The following is a 19,399-nucleotide window of genomic DNA, read 5'->3' as shown; positions in this document are numbered from 1 at the left end:
TCAGCAGCACAGGGCAAAAAATGCTACCAAACCCAAACAGAACCACACTGATGCTATAGATTGAAAAATCCACTTGTTCTTTGTCACAGTGTTCTTACTTGACAATAAGAGTGACCTTGGAAAACTTTGTAGAAATACATAGAGACAAATTGTATTGTGTTGTAGGTGCAGATGCAGAATTTAGAGTAATATATAGATAAATGACATTCTAAAGCCTCCTAAATCTATTCAACACAATCTATTCAAATTGATACTTTGTGTGTTTGATAACTGCTAACATTTTTTTCTATATGAAAACTCGCACCTTTTTCATTAAAAGGTGCTAAAATCTGAGAGCAATGACAGAAGATACGTGACCTAGGAAAACTTAAAATGATAAGAATGTAATACAGCTAGAAGAAAAAAGAAACTCTCTTGATTTGTTCTAATGTCTACAATGGCCTTTTCTCTGAAATGAGCCACCCCTGATGGCAGAAATATGGAGCCTTATTCTTACAAGTGTTACTTACATTGATAGAGCCAGGACTTGGAATTTATTCCAGTCAGCTTGACAGTGGTGCTGGAGACCTGCTGAAGATGAAAAGAAATTACGGCCTTAATCAAGTTGTTAAAGCTGTGTTTAATAGCATCTAATGCATGGAATAGATCTGCTGCCTGTACAGCAAGCTGTTTTGAATAATAAATATATACACATTTTAAGACTTGTTTTATCTGTACAACCATCTCTAATACACTACCTATTTCAAGGTTTACAGTAGTATTCACTTACTTCTTCGGACTCTTTTCAGGGTCAACCTGGTGAGCTGGGAGCTCAAGGACCAATTGGATCCTTGGGATCTACAGGACCAGCTGGTCTGCCAGGGGAAAAAGGACAGAGAGGTGAGAATGGGCAGCCTGGGCCAGCTGGAGAAAAAGGTGATAAGGTAGGAAACACCACAGACAGCTCTATTGGGTGTATACATTATATAATGTAAAGTATTAGCCAATGAAACAGAACCTGCTTTCATGATGAGAAAGCATTTGCCAAACTATCCTCTTGCTCACCCAGAAATCAATTACAGCTTTCTTTAGAAAACGTGTTTCAGTGTTGTTGTTTGTTTTTTTTTCCCCTTTGGGTTGTAAAATTAGAATAATCAGGGAACAAAAAACAACAACAGAGACCAGTCTCTGATTAATTTATACCATGTAATCCTCCTTAAACTCAGAGAAGGCTGTGGGAGGAATATGGAGTTGGAGGGAGTATTATGGTGCTTTTAAAAATCCTGTACACTTAACAGAATTTTATTACCACTTCAAGAATAAAACTTGCAGTTCAAGTTTATATCTTACATAGCTGTACAATCCCTATAAATAGCTCTTGCTACTTCATATTAATTTTAATTATCTAATTTCATTAATCTCAGTGGATAACTGAAATTTTAAAGCGAAATATAAGTCCTATAAGTAGAAACCTCTCCTTCTATTATCAAAACAGGGCCAGGGTTGTAAAAATTATGCATAGAATAATATGTTGTTATAGGCAACTTCTTTATACTTCTGTAGTCACTGGAGAATCAGTGAAATTAGGAATTTGACATTTGTCCTTTTACTATGAGTAGCTATTGACCTTAGTTTCTTACTAAACCCCTTAACTTTTGTCAGATATTTATTTCTGATAAAATTGTGGCTTTAATTCGTTTTTCAAACAAGAGTACACTTGTTTGTCAATGTATAGTATCATGTATTCTTATTTTTCATTCTTTTTAAGGGTTAACGATCTCAGCAGCTTTGTTTTTTTTTTTTATGTTATCTGTTTTTAGGGCCCAACTGGAGTCCCAGGATTTCCTGGTTTAGATGGTGTTCCTGTACGTATTGAATGAATATTGCTTTTTAAAAAATGCAGTTTCTTTAAAGTCAAAACAAGTCTTCTAATAGAATAAAACACTTAATATGTTGTTTTTATACCTGTAGCTATTGTGCCAACTACGTAATTATTTGTGTTGCAAATATATAAATTAGCTAATTTCAACTGTGTTTATAATTTATAAAAAAACTCCACAAAATCCCTGGAAAATAACCACATCGTTTTTATGGGGAGGTGGGGCAGTGAAGGTAGAGACAAGCCTTAGTCCTTGCAGCGTGTGTCAGTGCTAGGATTAAAAATTTATTTATTGTCTTAGGCTCTCCAGCAGACTGTAGTTTGATGCATTCTTCATATCTCTGAAAGTTGTCTCAAATCACATATTGTTCTTTTGTTCAATTTTTTAAATTATTTTTGCCTGTAGTTCTTTTGCAGAAAGACAAAAAAAATAAGCAACCATTGAATTTTACATGCATAAGGACTGAAGAGGTCAGTCCTAAGTGTAGAAGCATGTGGTTATACATTTTTGTGAATCTGGTTTTTAGTGAGGAAATCAGCGTGGTAAAAAAAAACAAAACAGAGTATCTCTTAGATGCAGAATAGTGAAAAAAATCTTTATGTGTTTATTATAGCTATTTTTTTTTTGCTGTTACTGGTTTCATATGGATCAAATAAAGTTAAAATGTTGAATTTTGAAAGCAAAAACAGAACCGGAAATGGAGTGGGTATCTTAGCATCTGTTGTCCACAATTGATAGTGGGACTTCTTCCAGAATGTCTATATAATGCAAAATTTTGCACAAAGAACAAAATGCTCCTGAGAAACAGATAACCAAAAAGCGCATCCTCAAATTGCGGTGAAGAGCAATTGAAGTTAATTAAAGTTAGATTATATTAAAGTTAAATTGTCAAGAACATTTTTGGCAAGTGGACAGGATGCTTTCCTGATGATTTTTCAGAATAAAAAAAAATTACTTCTTCATCTAGTATGTAATTCGAAGTAGAACTGCACCTTATCTGTACATTGGTTAATTTTTGTTATTTGGAAAATTACTTTCTCAATTCTGGAATGTACAATCTTTCTCTGTGATTACTGTGTGCTTGAGTCAAGTTGTGTTCTCCCATTTTATCTTATCATCTAAAGCAGCCTTGCAGTTTTTAATTGATCTTTCTGTATGTCCTTCAGAAACAGTAAAGAGAAAACAGCTTTTCATTACAGCCATGAGAAATATTATAGCTAGAGAGCCAATCTCCTTTTCCTGAGAAAATAGCCCCCTTTAGTTACTGACTCAAAGGACAGCTCAGTCTGATCCGCTACCCAATGCTGTCCCCAGTATATTTACTATGTATCAAAGAAAAACATAAAAAATATAGGGTTGCAATTCTTCACTTCAGAAATAAATGTTGATCACAATGGAAGATATTTCTATTGCAGGGACGTAAAGCTTGGAATGTTGTGATATGGTCTCTACTTCAGCTTTGTGATATTTGTTTCTGAACTGTTTCATTGATTTAAAAACTAATTTTCTATGTAATTTTCAATGGTGTATCTCTAATAAATGTTAAACTGCCTTTCAGGGATTACCTGGAAGTGAAGGACCCAGGGGCAAACACGGTGTAGATGGCTGCAATGGCTCAAGAGGAGATCCAGGATTTCCAGGCGAAAATGGATATATTGGACCAAGAGGTCCTTACGTATGTTAAAGGCATTGCTATTGCCTAGTAATTATATATATCTACATTTTCCCTTCAAGTTGACAGCTTTTTAAATGAAAGGATTTTCAGACTACTGCACTAGTTTAACTTTTCACAGTGAAGTTCCAAGCACCTTCTGTTTTTGCTAAGGTTCACGTGATTGAAGAACACTTTGCAGAGTACGATTGAGGTTGAATGTGAAGTTCATTTGGCCTTTTAATTGTATGTGTATAGCTGGAGAGTTAAATTCTGCTTTGTTTCACCTGTGCATAACGACACCAAATCTAAGACCAGATTACAAAAGTAACTTGAAATCAACATACCATTTATCATTACTTGAAACTTCTTAAAAGCCTGACTAGTAGGAACATACTTGAGATTAATTAGTAATAACTGGAATTTTCAACAAGTTTCATCAATTCCTGTAACATATGAAGATTTTTAGTGAAGTATCACAACGAATATATTAGTAAGTCTCTTCCAAAACAATGGCATTACAGTTTCATATGCCACTTTTTGAATAGATTCTAATGATTAGTGTATGTATACTTAAACTTGCCTTACTGTTTATCTATAACACAGAGATACCTACAGCTAAAATATTTAAAATTATCATTTTGATATTTACTTTTCCTGTTAAAATTGAAAGCATTTTTAAAAGTATTTAAATAATTAGCTTAGCAGTGCTTCTAGTGAAAATAAAACTCAAATTAGCATCAGTAAGGGACATGCATTACTATAGCTTCAAAGAAATTATGTTGAACTGTACTTTTCCCTAGTATTTGACTTCTTGTGGAAACAATTCTTAGTTGTTGATGATTTGTAATAACTCATTAGTTGATCTAAGACCTTCCCTGGAATTTTCTAAATAAAAAATTAAACAACTACAATTTACATGAAAAGACAATTGTGTCTAATAGAAGCTAAATGAGATGCTGATGATTCAATTATAAGCAATCAGTGGAGAGTGATTACTATCAAAGTGACACTATCAAAATACAGCAAATAGAAAAAGCACACAACTCAAGTCTTGGACGTGTAATAGATGCTGTCATAAAACCAGTTAAAATGCTTACTAATATTACACCTCTTGTGGTATAGATCATTAGGTCATACCTCTCATGGCAACCTATTACCCTCTACATGGTAAAATGGCTTAGTCTCAAGTTGTTAAATTTATCTTTGTTTTCTTGCATTTTATGGCTTTCAAAGTGGAGTTCTACCTTTAATGCTTAGCCAAATAATGTAAAATAAAAATGACACATGGGACAAATTGCAGCATATGCCCTCCCAATTCCAGGAGCATGCTCTTTGTCAGGCCTCGTATTTGTAACCTACAAATAAAGGGAGGCACAATAGGCATGTAGCCTTGGATATTGACACAAAAATCCAGTGCAAATTAATTTTGCTACTCAGAAAAACAAGACATAGTAAACATATTTGCTTCTATGCAAGAATGCTGCTACAACCTCTATATGGGTTGCCTGTTTTTAAATCGATTTGTTGCACCAAGTACTGACTTGACTATATATTACAGCTAACATTTTAAAGTTTCTTCTTATTTGTAATATTTTCCTGCATAATTTTTTATGAGTGTGTGCATATTCCTCCTCTTTACTTCATTTGCCTCAGTAATGAATTAGAAATTAGTTTCTATTTGAAAGCCTTTACTTTAGTCGTGTAATTGACTCTAATAAATATCTCTTATTACACAAATTCACATGTAAAATAACAGCATACAAATATAACTTTTTGTATGCTTAATGTGTTTCCTAGCAGCTGTTGTCTGATTTGTAAACTGTATCAAGTTTACTGTAGGTATATCCAGCTGCAGGCAGCTGTAGCTCTTACTGCATCAAACCAGGAATAACTACTTTCTCAGTTTCATTCTGACTTCAGGATTTGAACAGCTGGTGTATTTATCAAGAAACCAGTGAAGTTTTAAAGTGGTTAAATTCTAAAAATTCCCCAGTTTATTGAAATCAATACTTGTTGCAGGTTTCAGTTAAGTTATACCCTGTGTGCTAGGATTTCAAATATTTCTGAAATATCTTAATATGTTTGTTCTTCACATATATATGTATGCTTTTAGACATCAATTCAACAATTTAAAATTTACTAAAGTAATTAACTTTTCCTCCTGTCAGACTGAGGTTTTGAGGGCCCTATGACAGGTAAAGTTATATAAAGGACTCCACGGAAAAAAGCACAGGAATTTAATTTTTTAAAATAAGCAGGGCCTGTAGGCATCAGATTTATTAATAGTGGTAGACTGTGAAATATTTTTACTGAAAGGTTGAAATCTATATCATAGTTCATACTTTCAGCTTTTTAATTGTATGCAGAATTGTACTAGGTTCTTCTACATCATAGTGTGAACTTCTGGAGAAGATGGAGCATGTAATATTTAAAGCTACTAACTCATGGAAAGAAAAGGTAGGCATATTGATCTAGTTGATACTGCAGGCAAGATTTGTGAAGATGGCAGAATATTGAAATTCTGAAGAGCTAAGGAACATCTCAGAGCAGGACTCAGAGCCTGTGAGGAGCTGTTTTGCTCAACTGTAAAGAAGGCATCTTCACATGTAAGGGTCTTATTAGACAAAAGAACTACAACATGCTAATGCAGTTATGCTGATCCTAGTGGATTACCTAGCAATATATGGGCACTAGTAGTACAACCTAAGAAATTATTATTCAGTCTGTGTAGAAGCACAGGATATCAATAAGTGGATCATAATGTTTTAATATACTTTTTTTTCTTCATAGGGAAACCCAGGGCAAAAAGGAGAAAAAGGAAATTCAGTGTATGTTTCGTATTTTGGAAAAGGACCCCCAGTAAGTGTCTGATTGGGAAAAAAAAATATTTTGTAGGAAGAATGCATAGCTAATTCAATTGTTCTCGTATGTCCTCACTGTTTAATAAAACTTGGTGCGTTAAAAAATTAGAAAATTCCAACAACTATTTAAAATCAAAGCTTTTTATGTATTCTTGGCTAAATTTCTGTCTTTACAGGGAGACAGAGGTGATCCTGGCCCCCCTGGTATGCCCGTAAGTACAGCCAATGGATTCTATACTTGCCTTTTGTCTAGGAGATCATTCTGATTTTCCTTCTTCATAAAATAAGGTAATATGGTTTCTCCCTGCCTGCCTCACTAGCAAAATTCCAGGATAAATGCCAACAAAAATAAAGTCCCCATTATCTGCCTCCATAACCAGTTCTTTGCTGCAGAAAGGCACAGAAAGAGACTGCAAACCCACCTGCATTGTGGTTTGCATGCAGGCAGTGACTCTGCATCAAGCAGTTGTTGCTCCTTGTGTGTTCAGAAATGCAGAATATTTATCCTGTGAAATTCAGGATTCCTCAGTAAATATGTAGAGATTTGACAGCTTCTTCAACAGTATCTGCTGAGTCTCCCAAGTCTATATAACACACAACCACCTTTTTTTGCTGTAAAAGCCTTTAAGAAGAAGAAGAGGGTTTAATTTCACCACTGGGCTCTTACAGACTTGTATGACTTTAGTTCATATTGTTGGTCAAAAACGTATTAGCTGATGAGATTCTTCAAGTCCCCATACTGTAGTACAGTTACTATCAAAGTATTCTCTCAATTCATTCATAAAATATAACTGCATCGAACAATATCAGTACACAATCATTCAGAAACCGAGCTGCTGTAAAGGCTGTGAGGTTTCTGGTATGGTAAGCTATAAGAGAGGCATACATAAGTGAAATGCCAGTAAACTGAGTTCAAGCAATGCAGGCATTCAGATAAACTAGTGTTGTGGGGGAAAAAAAATTGTAATCTCTTCATATCTTCACAAACAGGCCATTTGTTGTCTTTTTTCAGGGACCTAGAGGATCGACAGGTACAACAGGCCCACCTGGATACCCAGGCCAACCAGGCATGCCCGTAAGATTATCACAGTTTCTCAGTCTTTCATTTTCAGGATATGCACACCAATTTTAGAAATTGCTTTAATGTGAATCAAAGCCTACACGTAATTATTGAGGCATACAGTAAATAGATATTTTTGCCTTAGTTAGAATTAGAGCATATGTTGCTTCTTCCTATGCCTGTGAAAACAAGTCATACTGGCAGTCCACGGTCACAAGGGAACGCTGTTAGTGCTTTCTCCTTATTCCCCTTCCCTGAAGCCACTTTGTGAAACAGGCAGATGTAGATCCAGAGTTCAGTCCTGCTGAAAGCAGTGAGTTTGCTAAGTAAATTGCACTTTTGATGGGTAGAAATCAAGGAAATTCTGCATCTAGGTGATTTTGGCAAGTGAAGGTAATTCTCAAAGTTCTGCCTCTAAATCAAACATGTCACCTTAACTTGTTCTCATTCTCTTTTAAAGGGTATTCCAGGTTACCCTGGTTTGCCAGGTGAACAGGTAGGCAATGGCTTTTCCTGAAGTATTTAGTGAAATAATAGGTTAATTTTCACAAATACTTAAAATGTTCTTTATGACTACTTGTTACTAAATTTACTTGATTTAAAGTTACTTGATTAAATTCTCATATCAACATTTGCTGATAACCTTCAAACTATATACATTCTTCTGTCAATTAGGGAAATCCAGGTATTGGAGTGGATGGACAAAAGGGGGAGCCGGTAAGGAAAAGAAATAAATATATTTCTATAGTATAAAGAACATAAGTTTATCTTAAGAAAACAAGATTCATTTTTTGAAGATTCCTCGAATGAAATCTCACATTTTTCCTGCTTTGGGTATACACCTTTGAACACAAGCATTTAGATTTTGGGTTCCATGTGTTTAGTTCAGCTTTCTGTCCTGCAGTGATCCTACCTGCAGATCTACAAGAAAAAAAGCAATCCAAGCATCTGCACAGAGTCTCACTGGGTTCCATTAATCCATTTATATGTTATTTATTAACATATAACATTTAACATAGTCCATTAATTTGTGGATGCACGCTCTCAGTGGTCATGTTAGGACAGGAGAATTAATGTGAGCTGTTGAATCAATTAATTCTGTGCAAAAGTAATTACTTCAGTGAGCTGCATACCAGAAACAAGTGTATTTTGGGACCTGAAAGACAACAATCAACACAGTAGATAGCATTCCTCCTATACAGAGACTGCCTAAATAATCACAGCAGAACCCTCCAGTAACAGTGGCTATATCAGATCAGTTCCTTTATCTAATTTCTTGCTGCATCCAGCAACAGATGCTAAAGAAATGGTATAAAGAAAGGATAAGAGCATAATGCTTCCCTCTCCCAGTTTCACTGTTAGCATACTCAGAGTAGATAACTGGAATATTTGATTTTTCTTTTGTGAATTTATCCAGTCACTCTTTACAATCCATGTAAGTTTCTAACATGCACAACTTCCCTTAGCAAATCAATAATTTCATCCACATTCACAAAGCTTTGTGTCAAAGGTTTTAGCCTAGAGCATAAGAGATTGTCATTTATTTCCCTAGCCACGTTATTTTTTAATAAGTGACAAGAATAGAAGACAGTTAAAATTGTTGGCCATACTCATCAGAGAAGACTGCAGAGAAGCTTATAGGTCTCAGCACAAAATCTTGTTTATCTATAGGAATTAGTACAAGTACTTGCTCAACAAGGACAGAAGTACGTACTGCTGTAGTGCAACAGAAAAACATTCCATATCTCACTGAAATGCTGCATGGAACAGAACATCTTTCTGTTGTTCCTTTGGTTTCCACAGGGTGATGTTGGACTTCCCGGGCCACCTGGGTCACCACTGTTAGTTGGACCTCCTGGAGCTCAGCTGTTCAAAGGAGAAAAGGTTTTAATCTGTTTTCACATTTAACTGTGCTTGAATTGGCAAGTGATATCATTTTTGCTAAGGATGAAATAAACAAGACAAATCTCTTGCTTTAGTGTTCATTAATTTTCATCATTAATTTAATATCTTACGTGGCTTTTCAGTAGTTTTCTATTTTTCAGATCTTTGGCATTTTTTTTTTTTTAAGATGTCTCCAGTATAGTGTTTTGAACAGTGAACTCTAATCCTTCTAGGGTGTGCTCTATTGATAGACAAAATAAGTGATTTTGTTGTCTATTTTTAATGCAAGATCCTGTTCACTGTATTTTTTCAGTGACACACCCCTAGTAGCCAGAATTGTATATTTTAAAGTGTGAGAATTTTTGATAAAAGAGTTACAAAACTTATGTTATGGAGAACCCTATAGTAGTCTCTGTGTTTCTCAAGCCTAAATTGCAAATATACAGAAATGAAAACATGAATTTTAGCATTGCCAGCCCTGCAGCATCAACCCAGTCAGCTGATAGCCTTCAAGTACTGAATCTTGGGCTTTCATTATGGAAATGGCCACTATGTACAGCCATACAAGGAAGGGGGAAAGAACCACAAGAACGTATATAAACTCCACATTACTGTTGAATGTGACTAGTGGCATGTTTATGTACTCTACCACGCATCCCATTCAGATTGAGACTGTGTATAAATCCATGCTTTTGCACATGTGAATCCGTGTTTCAAACTATTCAAGCCACAGACAAAAAATAACTACTTTCACATATATTTGTAGGAACAAAGCCCCAATTAGTAAGTCTCTGCAAATGAAAAGATATATCTAACTCAATCCACAGTCATTGTGCTGGTTTGACAGCGTTAACAGAAGAAAAAAATCAGCACTTAATGATTTTTCTTATTTTCATCTGCCTTGTACATTTAGGGGGAAATCCCCAGTAATTCAGACTAGGACTTTGAAATGTTAAACAACACACAAGTATGTCCTGCATGGTCAATACTTTTCCTGTGTGTGTAGGGTCAAAAAGGACTACCTGGGATACCAGGATACAGAGGGCCACATGGACCTAAAGTAAGTAATGGGATTTTTTTCAGTGTTGCTTTTGTTGTTAAGTTAATCTTTCAAAGCACAAGATGATAGAAGAAATAACAGCACTCGTGCATTGGAACTTGATTACTGCCTATATCAAAAATATAACAAAAGCAAAAATATTTCAAAACCCTATGGAAAACCTTCCTGTTTTATACCTACCTATTGAATGTTGCCTGGTTGTGAAAGGTCAGTGCTGTTTTCACTTGGAGTGTTGACACAAATGACTCAGACTGTGAAGAAAGCAGAAGTGCAGATTATTTTTTCTCAAGGAGAGAAATAGAGAAAATCTGTATGTGTTCTTAATGGAGCATGTGTATGTAAGACTTTAGTTTCACATTCTGGGTATCTTCAGAAGTAGAGATGGCAGAGCCACCTGTTTGGAGAGAGGGTTCCTGCCAGTATAATGTGTCTAAACATTAGAATGTCAGTAAGAAGTTCCTCAGTGCTGAGCAGAAACAGCCACAGAACAGATTGTGGTGTCTTTATTGCTGATAGATTTGAAGGGGAGAAATCCACAGGCAGAAAACTACCACATCTCAAAAAAAAAAATAATAGAAGATAACTGGGGACAAAGGAAAGGAACTAGTTAATATTAATTATATTATTTATTCAGTTTTGTAGGCAGAAGAGCAGAAGCGTAAACATCACAATTCTGCATTCAAAGTCTAGCACCCTTTCAGGAAGACATTTTCCATCATGATAGGACTACTGATACTTAGCACTGGAAAAGGAAGCAAACTCCTTTTGTATAAGACTTAGAGAGATGGAGATAATGTGGTTGTTCTAGTACTAGCTGTACCTGTAGATAACTGTACGTTCATTACTCATGAGCAGGATCTAAGGAATTGCCTCATGGGGCCTTAACAGTGTTCAGAACTTAAAAAAAATAACAAACTTCTAAAAGCTTGGTGAAGAGATCATAACAGCTTTCTTGAATAACTGAAGATACGTAGGCACTGCTAGTAGTGCTTGATGAAGTAAGCCCCAGTGTTTCACCCCAACAAGCGAAACAAGATCCGTAATATACATATTTAATAAATATGCACATAGAATAAAATTTATGGCAAACTTTACCAGGTTAAATAAACAGAATGTTTTGAATACTCTAGGGAGTACCTGGGAAAGGAGAAAAGGGTGAAAAAGGCATTCCTGGATTCCCTGGATTGCGGGTAAGGAAGTTCACAAGTCCACCACAGTTACCCTCAGAAAATATCTGGTGGTTTAACTATGCATTTCCAAACAAGATTTCAAGGCTTCTTTTAAACTAATTTATCATACTTTCTGTACAGAATATTTTGCAGTCCTGCTCTGGGATTCACTGTGTCACAGACTTACACACAAGCTCATTCCTTGCTTGGAAAGAAAGCAAATCTGTATGGTTACCTTTTAAATATTCAGTGCTGCATAAATTCTTAGAAGTAGCTCAATTCTAATGTACCAATTTTAATCTATTCCATACCTGACAGTGGCAGCTTTTTTGACAGCAGCTTGTTCATGACGTGCATAACAGTACATACATGGAGCAATATATATATTACTATATTTGCTGTAATGCAACAAAAATAAATGAATATTCATCTGGTTTACTTTGAGCAGTAGTTCAAAATTCATGCCCACTTCTCATAAAATATTTGCAAAAACTTTGCAAGTGTTAGCTATTGGTAGATATGATCCCAAGTAGTAAATACGTAAGGAATATTAACTGCTTAGCAATACCATACAGGTCTAACTTAAATAAGTTTTTACTGTTTTAACTCGCATTGTTTTTATCAGGGTAGCCCTGGTTCTGACGGACCTGCAGGTTTTCCTGGAATAAAGGTAAGACAGCAAAGTAGAGCAGCTCACTTTACAGCAACATCAGTGAGGTTTGATTTTCTGTTGATTTGTGCAGATTTGCAATTTCCTCATGCTTGATAGCTCACATTGCTTAACTTCCTTTTCCTCCTGTTGCCACAAAAGTTCTATGAACTGTGTTGCTGAGTTTCTGCTGCTCTCTAAAATTTGACTGAATTCAGAGCCAAAGTCGTAAGTATGAAAGGAAGCTAGTGGGCATGCAGATTGTACGATAGAAAAGTTACACAGCATAGTAACTTTGGTTGCCATGGACATAAAAGGTGTTACAAAGGGAAAGAAAGACTGCTTACTGAACTCTGAAGATCTAGGCTTGCACAGAAAACTGTACAAGGGAGGGAACTGCAACCAGAGACCCTTCCTTCAGGGCAGTCAGCCCTTAAATGAGCTCTTAGAGAAGTGCAGCCAGGCTCTATCCCTTCTGGTCACACCCATGAACTGCCTTCACCTGTATTCCCAAGGCTGACCAGGTCCTTTGTCCAGGTGCTCATTCAGTGGTTCAGGCCGTGACTCAACTGTTACCATTCAAGCAGGCAGCAAGCCAATTTCAACTGTATTAAACAGTCAGAGTTTTCTGGTACTTGTTCCAGCTAGTTCAGTGTCTCAGCTACACTGAACCAAACTGACCGCTATGTAAATAACCTATAGATTTTTAAATTAAAAAAAAATTACAGAGGAGATTCTGTAAAGCATGTAATCTCTTGTACAAAACCAGTGAATTTCTCTGGAAAAAGCAAACGACTATGAAAGCTATTATAAGTAAACAGTATTGCATAACTGTCTCATTAACTTATTTTCAATTAATTATATTAATGTGTAAACGATGGTATTTATGATCCTTTCCAGGGAGAAATGGGTATTGCTGGTTTTCCTGGGAGACCTGGCTATCCAGGCATCAAGGTAAAAATCAAACAAACAAACAAACAACAACAACAACAAAACCTAACACATACACACTTCCCTATATAAATGCTAATGATTCCCCAAATCTACCCACTTATTAGATGATCATCACCTTTTCAACAAACATAATTACTTATAAGATTTACTGTCTGCAAGACACTCATAACAAAGGTAATAAATAGCAAAGAGTAAAGATTTCTGCTTGATGCATGTGAGAGTGAGAATTCCATGGACTGATTTTTATAGAACTCTAGTTTTAGCAGCAATTTAGGGTTATTTATACCCTTAACAATACCTTAAAAGTATAGCCATCTAATCCATGAATTATAGTACTATGAAGGTTATTTATGGTTAAGATCCTGAGAGTAGTATACAGGTAAAGGAACCTGCTATTTAGGTAGCTGTAAGATCCTGTAAAATTTGGTCCATGAACTAGTATGATAATTGGCACAAAATGAGGCTGCAAACTTTGAGTCAGGTTGATGGACTAGTTTGTGTGAGTTTTATTAAAATAACAAATGGTCTTTACAGGCAGTTTAGAATGTTCCTGGTGACTCACTGGCTGGCTATAGAAACTTACAGAATAGTTTTTAATGCTTAATGGGGATATCAACCAAGAACTGACATTTTTTTATCTTGGCTTAGCAACTCTTCTCTTTTGCCTGTGTTAAGCATGCGAGTTGTGCAAGACATGGGTAATATGCACCCATTGTACAAATCTTTGTTACTTTTATCATCATTACATTAATTTTTAAATCTCAAAATACTACACAAGCTTACGAGAGGAGGAAATTTTTATGTTTTAATTTCCCTTTCCTGCTGCAAAAGAAGATTTTTTATATTATTAGGGAAGACAAGTATACATTCCTGTTTAAGATAGCCCAAAAGTACACAGTTATGTTAGCTTGTTCAGTAAGATACAGTCAAATGGAAAAGCTCAGACAAAAGTCTGAAAGTTTAAGAAGCCAACAACTGACACCGCCGGTACTGTATAAAAATCATAGAAATATCAATTTTAAAAAGGGGAAGTACATAGACAGGCATAGACTGCTTGGTTTTACTCAGACAAGGATGGGCACCTAGTCTTGCAGTCTCAGTTCTCCTTGCCAATGTCCTAAAATGCCCTGAGCTCCAGCCTGAGGAATGCTACATAACAGTAGCAGTTCCCAGATTCACATTCTTATTTTCTCAGTTCCCATTTGCTGCAGACAGAAGAGCCAATTCCTAATCTACACCAAAGCAAAAAGTGTAATGCAATTTGCCACATAAAAGACTTCCCTAAAGTCCACGTCAGTTGCAGTTCTAAATATCAGAACCCAGGCTAATTTAGAAATCCTCCAAGCACAAGTGATTTTCCTTGCAGTTAGTAGACATTTATGTTTCCCTGATGCAGATGTTTTAAATTGTTTATTAAAACTTTGAGCATCTTTTATCATTAGTAATATCTGTCAAATTGAAACCTCTTTTCTTAGTGCTTATCTGTCATCATAAAAGCAATTTCTAAATTCTAATATAGAATTTTAAATTTTAATATTTGCATCTTGGTTGTTAAAACATCTCAAACGTGGTGATGATTATACTGTATTTGATTTCTCTCATATACCGTAAAGTTGAGTCAGATGTAAGAAGTTGCAAGTTCTAAAAGGCCAAATAGATGAATGTGATAGTTACATTAAGTCACTGGTATTCTGAAAGATAATTATTTTATACCTTGTTGCCCAGATAATATGAAAATGTTACATTCTTTTCGTACTTCAACATTGTTGAAATTTTTAGTTGCTTGCTAGGGCACTGCATGCTTATGGCTACCAGTAAAATTTGCTGTTGGATTCTTACAGGGGGATCCTGGAGAAAAAGGGCCCCCAGGTCCTCCTGGAGCTATTGGAACTTCACTGCTTCCTGTGAAAGGTTAAAGCTAGTATTAACTACTATTTCTATTGTATAAAGTTTATGAAGACCTATTTTGCTAAGGTGTTAGAAAGTAATCTCTAGGGACAAATCCTGAACATTATCTTCTAGTTTTGTTTGTGCCTCACTGATCTTTAAACATGTTAAATATACTTGTTTCAAATTAAATGTTACTTGAAAGATCTTTATGCATACAGCCACAGATAGACCTGCTAGACTGTCCCTAGTTATTGGGCCATGGCTTATTTAGGAAAGAGCTCTGAAAAATAAGCCCATGCTGGGTAATGGAGACAAACAAGAAAATCAGGCTTCACATTGTAGTTCAGAAATCCTGTGTTCAGAATTGCCACAACACACATATTTTAGACTTCAATTAAGCCTCTTAGTGCATAGCAGGGGTGAAATCCTGGTTCCTGAGTTTGGGGAAAGCTAATTCCATCAGGATTTCATCACTGAAATCCATTGAAGTCACTAAACACTGCATTTCCAGGCTATTCTCATTTTGTGTCACTGTTTTATGCAATATTGCAAACATAAAAAAAAAAAAAAAAAAGGAATATTTCAGAGTTTCATAAGCCATAATTTCCCCCTCTACTTCCTGAATATGCATTTTTTTCTTACTAATCTATTATAGACAGATGCAGAGAAATCACTTTTTATACATTTCTCATGCTAAATTGTATGTATATGGCAGTGCAAGATGATCTATTCAAAAATCTGGATTTTCTGGACAGCAATATCAGCAACACAAGAGCATGTGTTCCGTGGTTGTACAGCACATCCAGAAGAACCAAAGTTTTTGGAAAGTACTGAAGCTGCTGTGCACACTACATAATCTGTAAATGTACTAGGTCCTATGATTCCTGGAAGCATCAAGTTTGCATTATTTGTATAAAAAGGCACAGACAAACTATGGTTGGCTGCAAAAAAGATTGATCAACATATTTTATTTCCACCTTAGCAGTGTATTATCACTCATTAATACAAACTGTAATGGTAAGGTTGTAAAATACACGTTCCCAATTTGCCTGCCTAAGATCTGCATCTGTGTCTGGTGTGTATTATCAGTTAACACCAGCTGGTAACCTGGTTCCTTGAAGGAAGGAACATATGTATTATCTTTTCCTTCCTCCTCCAACTTCCTAGCATCTTTTCCCTACTTGCCTAGAATTAGTACTCTCAATAGAATACCTCTCAATCTTATTGCCTTCCTACCAAAACCTAAGGCTGTGATTTTAAATCTTCTCTCTTTTTCACATCTTTATTATATAATTGGCAATAATGTGTGGAAGTTTTTACTTCCTACACAGCAGGAGACAGTGGGGAGCAGCCAAGCATGCTGCCTGGAAGCGATTTGTTTTGGCATCTCAAAGAGAACCTGTATGGTAGGAACATTTTAACAAAGAACTTCCCATAAATTGTATTCCTAGTGCAGTAGATGCTGATTATGAGCAGCAAAATAAATCACAACACAATCATGGTTTAGCAGAACCTCCCCAGTAGATAGGAGCTTCAACAAAAATCAACTGAAATTGTCTTCCATTGCCTTCTATGCTTTTCAAGCTCATGCAGCAAAGGATTTAAGCCCATGCTTAATTCTAGTATCTCAAGTAACTTTTAATGTTAATTATGTGCATGATGTGTGAGTAGATACTGAAATATTCTTATATTCTTCAGAGAAAATGTCATTTATCAGAATTGTTTGAAAACAGAATGCCAACATTTTGTTTTTTGTTATATTCATTATTCATTCCATTTCGTTAAGCCCTTTATATCTGATTTAAGTATTCTTTATCACAAATTAATTACAAAAACATATATCACAGCAATTTTGAAAATAAACTTTTTTAAGTTTGGGTATTTTCCAGTAGGAAATTTCCTGAAATGACACGCTTGCGAGCACTGTCAGATACACACTAGATGCACGTTTATTTTAAATGCTACATGCATTTATTTGGGACAAGCACTTTTCTAGGTGTTCTGAAATATTAGCAAAGATACTACTACTGAGGGACAAAGTTTTAAAACAGTGTGTCTGTGAAATGGGCAGGAATCCATAGAAAAGTAACCAAATCCTCCCACTTTAAAATTTGTCACACATTTAAAATTGTTTCATACAGATAAAGAAGGAGAGATCGCTGTCTTACTTCTTTGTTGTTCTTGAATTGTAATTTCAGTTGCAGTTTTATTTAAACTGTCAATTGCATGTGATGTTCATTTCACATATCTTCATAATTCTTGCAGGCCCACCAGGAGATCCTGGATTTCCAGGTCCTGCGGGTGACATGGGGTCAGTTGGACCTTCTGGACCTGTGGGTCTGCTAGGAAGACCAGGAGATGATGGAACAAGTAAGAGATTTTGGGTATAAAATAAGAACTCTATACCAGTAAGAGAAAACTAAAAGAAAACTCTTTGTTCTTATTTCACACAAGTCACCAAAACAATACGGATTTTTGGGTCTACACACGGTGAAAAAAAATATATATTATCCCAATACTTAATCATACTCAAAAAAGAACCAGAATGTTCCAAATAGAGCATTAGGAATTGCTAGAAAATGAACAGAAGGCAAAGCAGAAAATGCTGCCATGTACTGTATATCCATGGTGTACTGTATCTGTAAAGCTGTGCTCAAAAATCCTGATCCCAACTTCAGAAAGTTGTAAAGGAGAGTGATATAGACAACTTTGATCTAATATAAGGACCAACTGAATAAACTGTGATGTCTGGACAGGAGATAATGAGGAGAAGGAAAAAAGGCATTTGAAGGTACAAAGCAGAAGCCACTTTTTTTTCCTGGGAAAGAAAACATGAATACTTAGATTTAAGCCTTATTTATTGTACAGCACGACAGTTCTGAATTGTTTGTATCATTACTTTACAGGTCTGCCTGGCCTGCCAGGAATAAGTGGGGCACCAGGACCTCAAGGTTTTCGAGGTGACCCTGGTTCACCTGGAACAGGTGAAGCAATTCCAGGAAGACCTGGATTTCCTGGACCACCTGGACTACCAGGACAGCCAGGAAGACAAGGCTTACCTGGACTACCTAGTATGTTCAACAGCAATTTATGTTGTGAGAATATCATCCATAGATTTATTGCTTTTGTTGGTCCTACAAAAATATGAGAGCTGCCTTTTGATAGAAATATCAAATTTTACATGTGGTGTAGGAAATGTGTTTCCCATTAATTGTCAGTCTGGAAGTTGTCAAGATTTTTAGCTTCCTGGGTGACTTAAATCTACAAAATAACAGGTAAGTAAAGTTCCTAAAGATGTATCAGCTGAAGTTAAAAACACAGTAGACTGGGGGGCAAACCCAAATTACAATCCTTTAGTAAAAAAACAAGTTGTAAAATTTTACAGTGGAATAAGAAAAAAATTGTAGCAAGGAAAAGAACACTTGTGACATCAACTCTAGTCAGACTTACTTGTGTAGTCTGATCTGTAAGCAATAACTTGTGAAGTATTTTGTAAAATCTCTAGATTTTCAAGGATAATGACATAAGGGAGAGCACGTGACCTAAACTTTGTTTTTTTTTCAAAGGTGTAATTTGTACTGAGAGAGGGATTCCTGGAGAACCTGGAGCAAAAGGTCAAATAGGCCTTCCGGGTAGAAAAGGTGAAAAAGGAGAAAAAGGTAGGTGTACCTGGACAGCAATGATTTGAATATGAGGCCTTTGCCAAATTATCACTTCAGTCCTAAATTTGCAAACAGAAGTTTATGGCAAGTTGGATAATCAGAATCATCAAAATGTATAGTTAGATGGCTGTTGCAGCTTCTAAGTTAGAGTCACAACACTACAGGCAATTATTCTTTACTGCAAAAATATATTGGTAAGCTTCACTCTTCTGAAGGGTGTAATGAGATATAAAATGGTCTGTGCACTACACATACACGAAAGAAAAAGGACAGTATTTTTAAAATGTATTATGCAACTGTTTCAATGTAATTTTGATACTTTTATAGGAAATCAAGGCCTCTGCTCATGTAGTGCTGGTCCTCCTGGTCCCCGTGGTATACAAGGACCTCCAGGTACTCAAGGGAAGAAAGGACAAATGGGTTACCCTGGAAGACATGGAGAAAAGGGTGATTCAGGCTTTTCTGGTACAGTGGGATCACCAGGGCTCCCTGTGAGTAGTTTTCATGAGCTTCACTAAGTAAATAACATTAACTGAACACTCAAACAGGAGGAATTTTAGAGGAGTGGTGAAGGAACTGGCCTGGAAAGCAATGAAAAAGTTTTATTTACTTTTGCTATTTTCAGTCTTGGAGGAGGATACATTTGATTAGTTTTTATCTGATTTCCCTTGTAGCAGTGGGAGGAGTTACATACTGA

The 19,399-nt window shown here is 35.8% G+C and overlaps 1 protein-coding gene and 1 long non-coding RNA gene across 2 annotated transcripts in view; one reads left to right on the top strand and one right to left on the bottom strand.

The window, feature by feature from the left end:
* The window catches only part of COL4A4 (collagen type IV alpha 4 chain), a 64,333-nt gene that overhangs the window by 16,111 nt on the left and 28,823 nt on the right, over positions 1–19,399 (top strand). The window contains exons 5-22 of the mRNA XM_052686227.1: positions 789–923; positions 1,800–1,844; positions 3,418–3,534; positions 6,304–6,372; positions 6,551–6,586; positions 7,387–7,449; positions 7,895–7,930; positions 8,110–8,151; positions 9,238–9,318; positions 10,325–10,378; positions 11,509–11,568; positions 12,173–12,217; positions 13,097–13,150; positions 14,992–15,061; positions 17,306–17,410; positions 17,947–18,111; positions 18,607–18,699; positions 19,030–19,193. Coding sequence (XP_052542187.1) covers positions 789–923; positions 1,800–1,844; positions 3,418–3,534; positions 6,304–6,372; positions 6,551–6,586; positions 7,387–7,449; positions 7,895–7,930; positions 8,110–8,151; positions 9,238–9,318; positions 10,325–10,378; positions 11,509–11,568; positions 12,173–12,217; positions 13,097–13,150; positions 14,992–15,061; positions 17,306–17,410; positions 17,947–18,111; positions 18,607–18,699; positions 19,030–19,193 — 1,434 coding nt within the window. The remainder of the gene's footprint in view (positions 1–788; positions 924–1,799; positions 1,845–3,417; positions 3,535–6,303; positions 6,373–6,550; positions 6,587–7,386; positions 7,450–7,894; positions 7,931–8,109; positions 8,152–9,237; positions 9,319–10,324; positions 10,379–11,508; positions 11,569–12,172; positions 12,218–13,096; positions 13,151–14,991; positions 15,062–17,305; positions 17,411–17,946; positions 18,112–18,606; positions 18,700–19,029; positions 19,194–19,399) is intronic.
* Positions 9,155–11,943, bottom strand: LOC128082255 (uncharacterized). The gene is made up of 3 exons (XR_008207597.1): positions 11,859–11,943; positions 10,559–10,629; positions 9,155–9,300 (listed from the first exon to the last, which is right to left on the bottom strand). It is a non-coding gene; the product is annotated as an uncharacterized LOC128082255 (long non-coding RNA).

The sequence above is a fragment of the Tympanuchus pallidicinctus genome, unplaced genomic scaffold, assembly GCF_026119805.1.
Source record: "Tympanuchus pallidicinctus isolate F22 unplaced genomic scaffold, pur_lepc_1.0 scaffold22, whole genome shotgun sequence".
NCBI classification, from domain to species: Eukaryota; Metazoa; Chordata; class Aves; order Galliformes; family Phasianidae; genus Tympanuchus; species Tympanuchus pallidicinctus.
The sequence above is the reverse complement of the archived record's forward strand: the minus strand, read 5'-3'. Positions and strand labels throughout refer to the sequence as shown.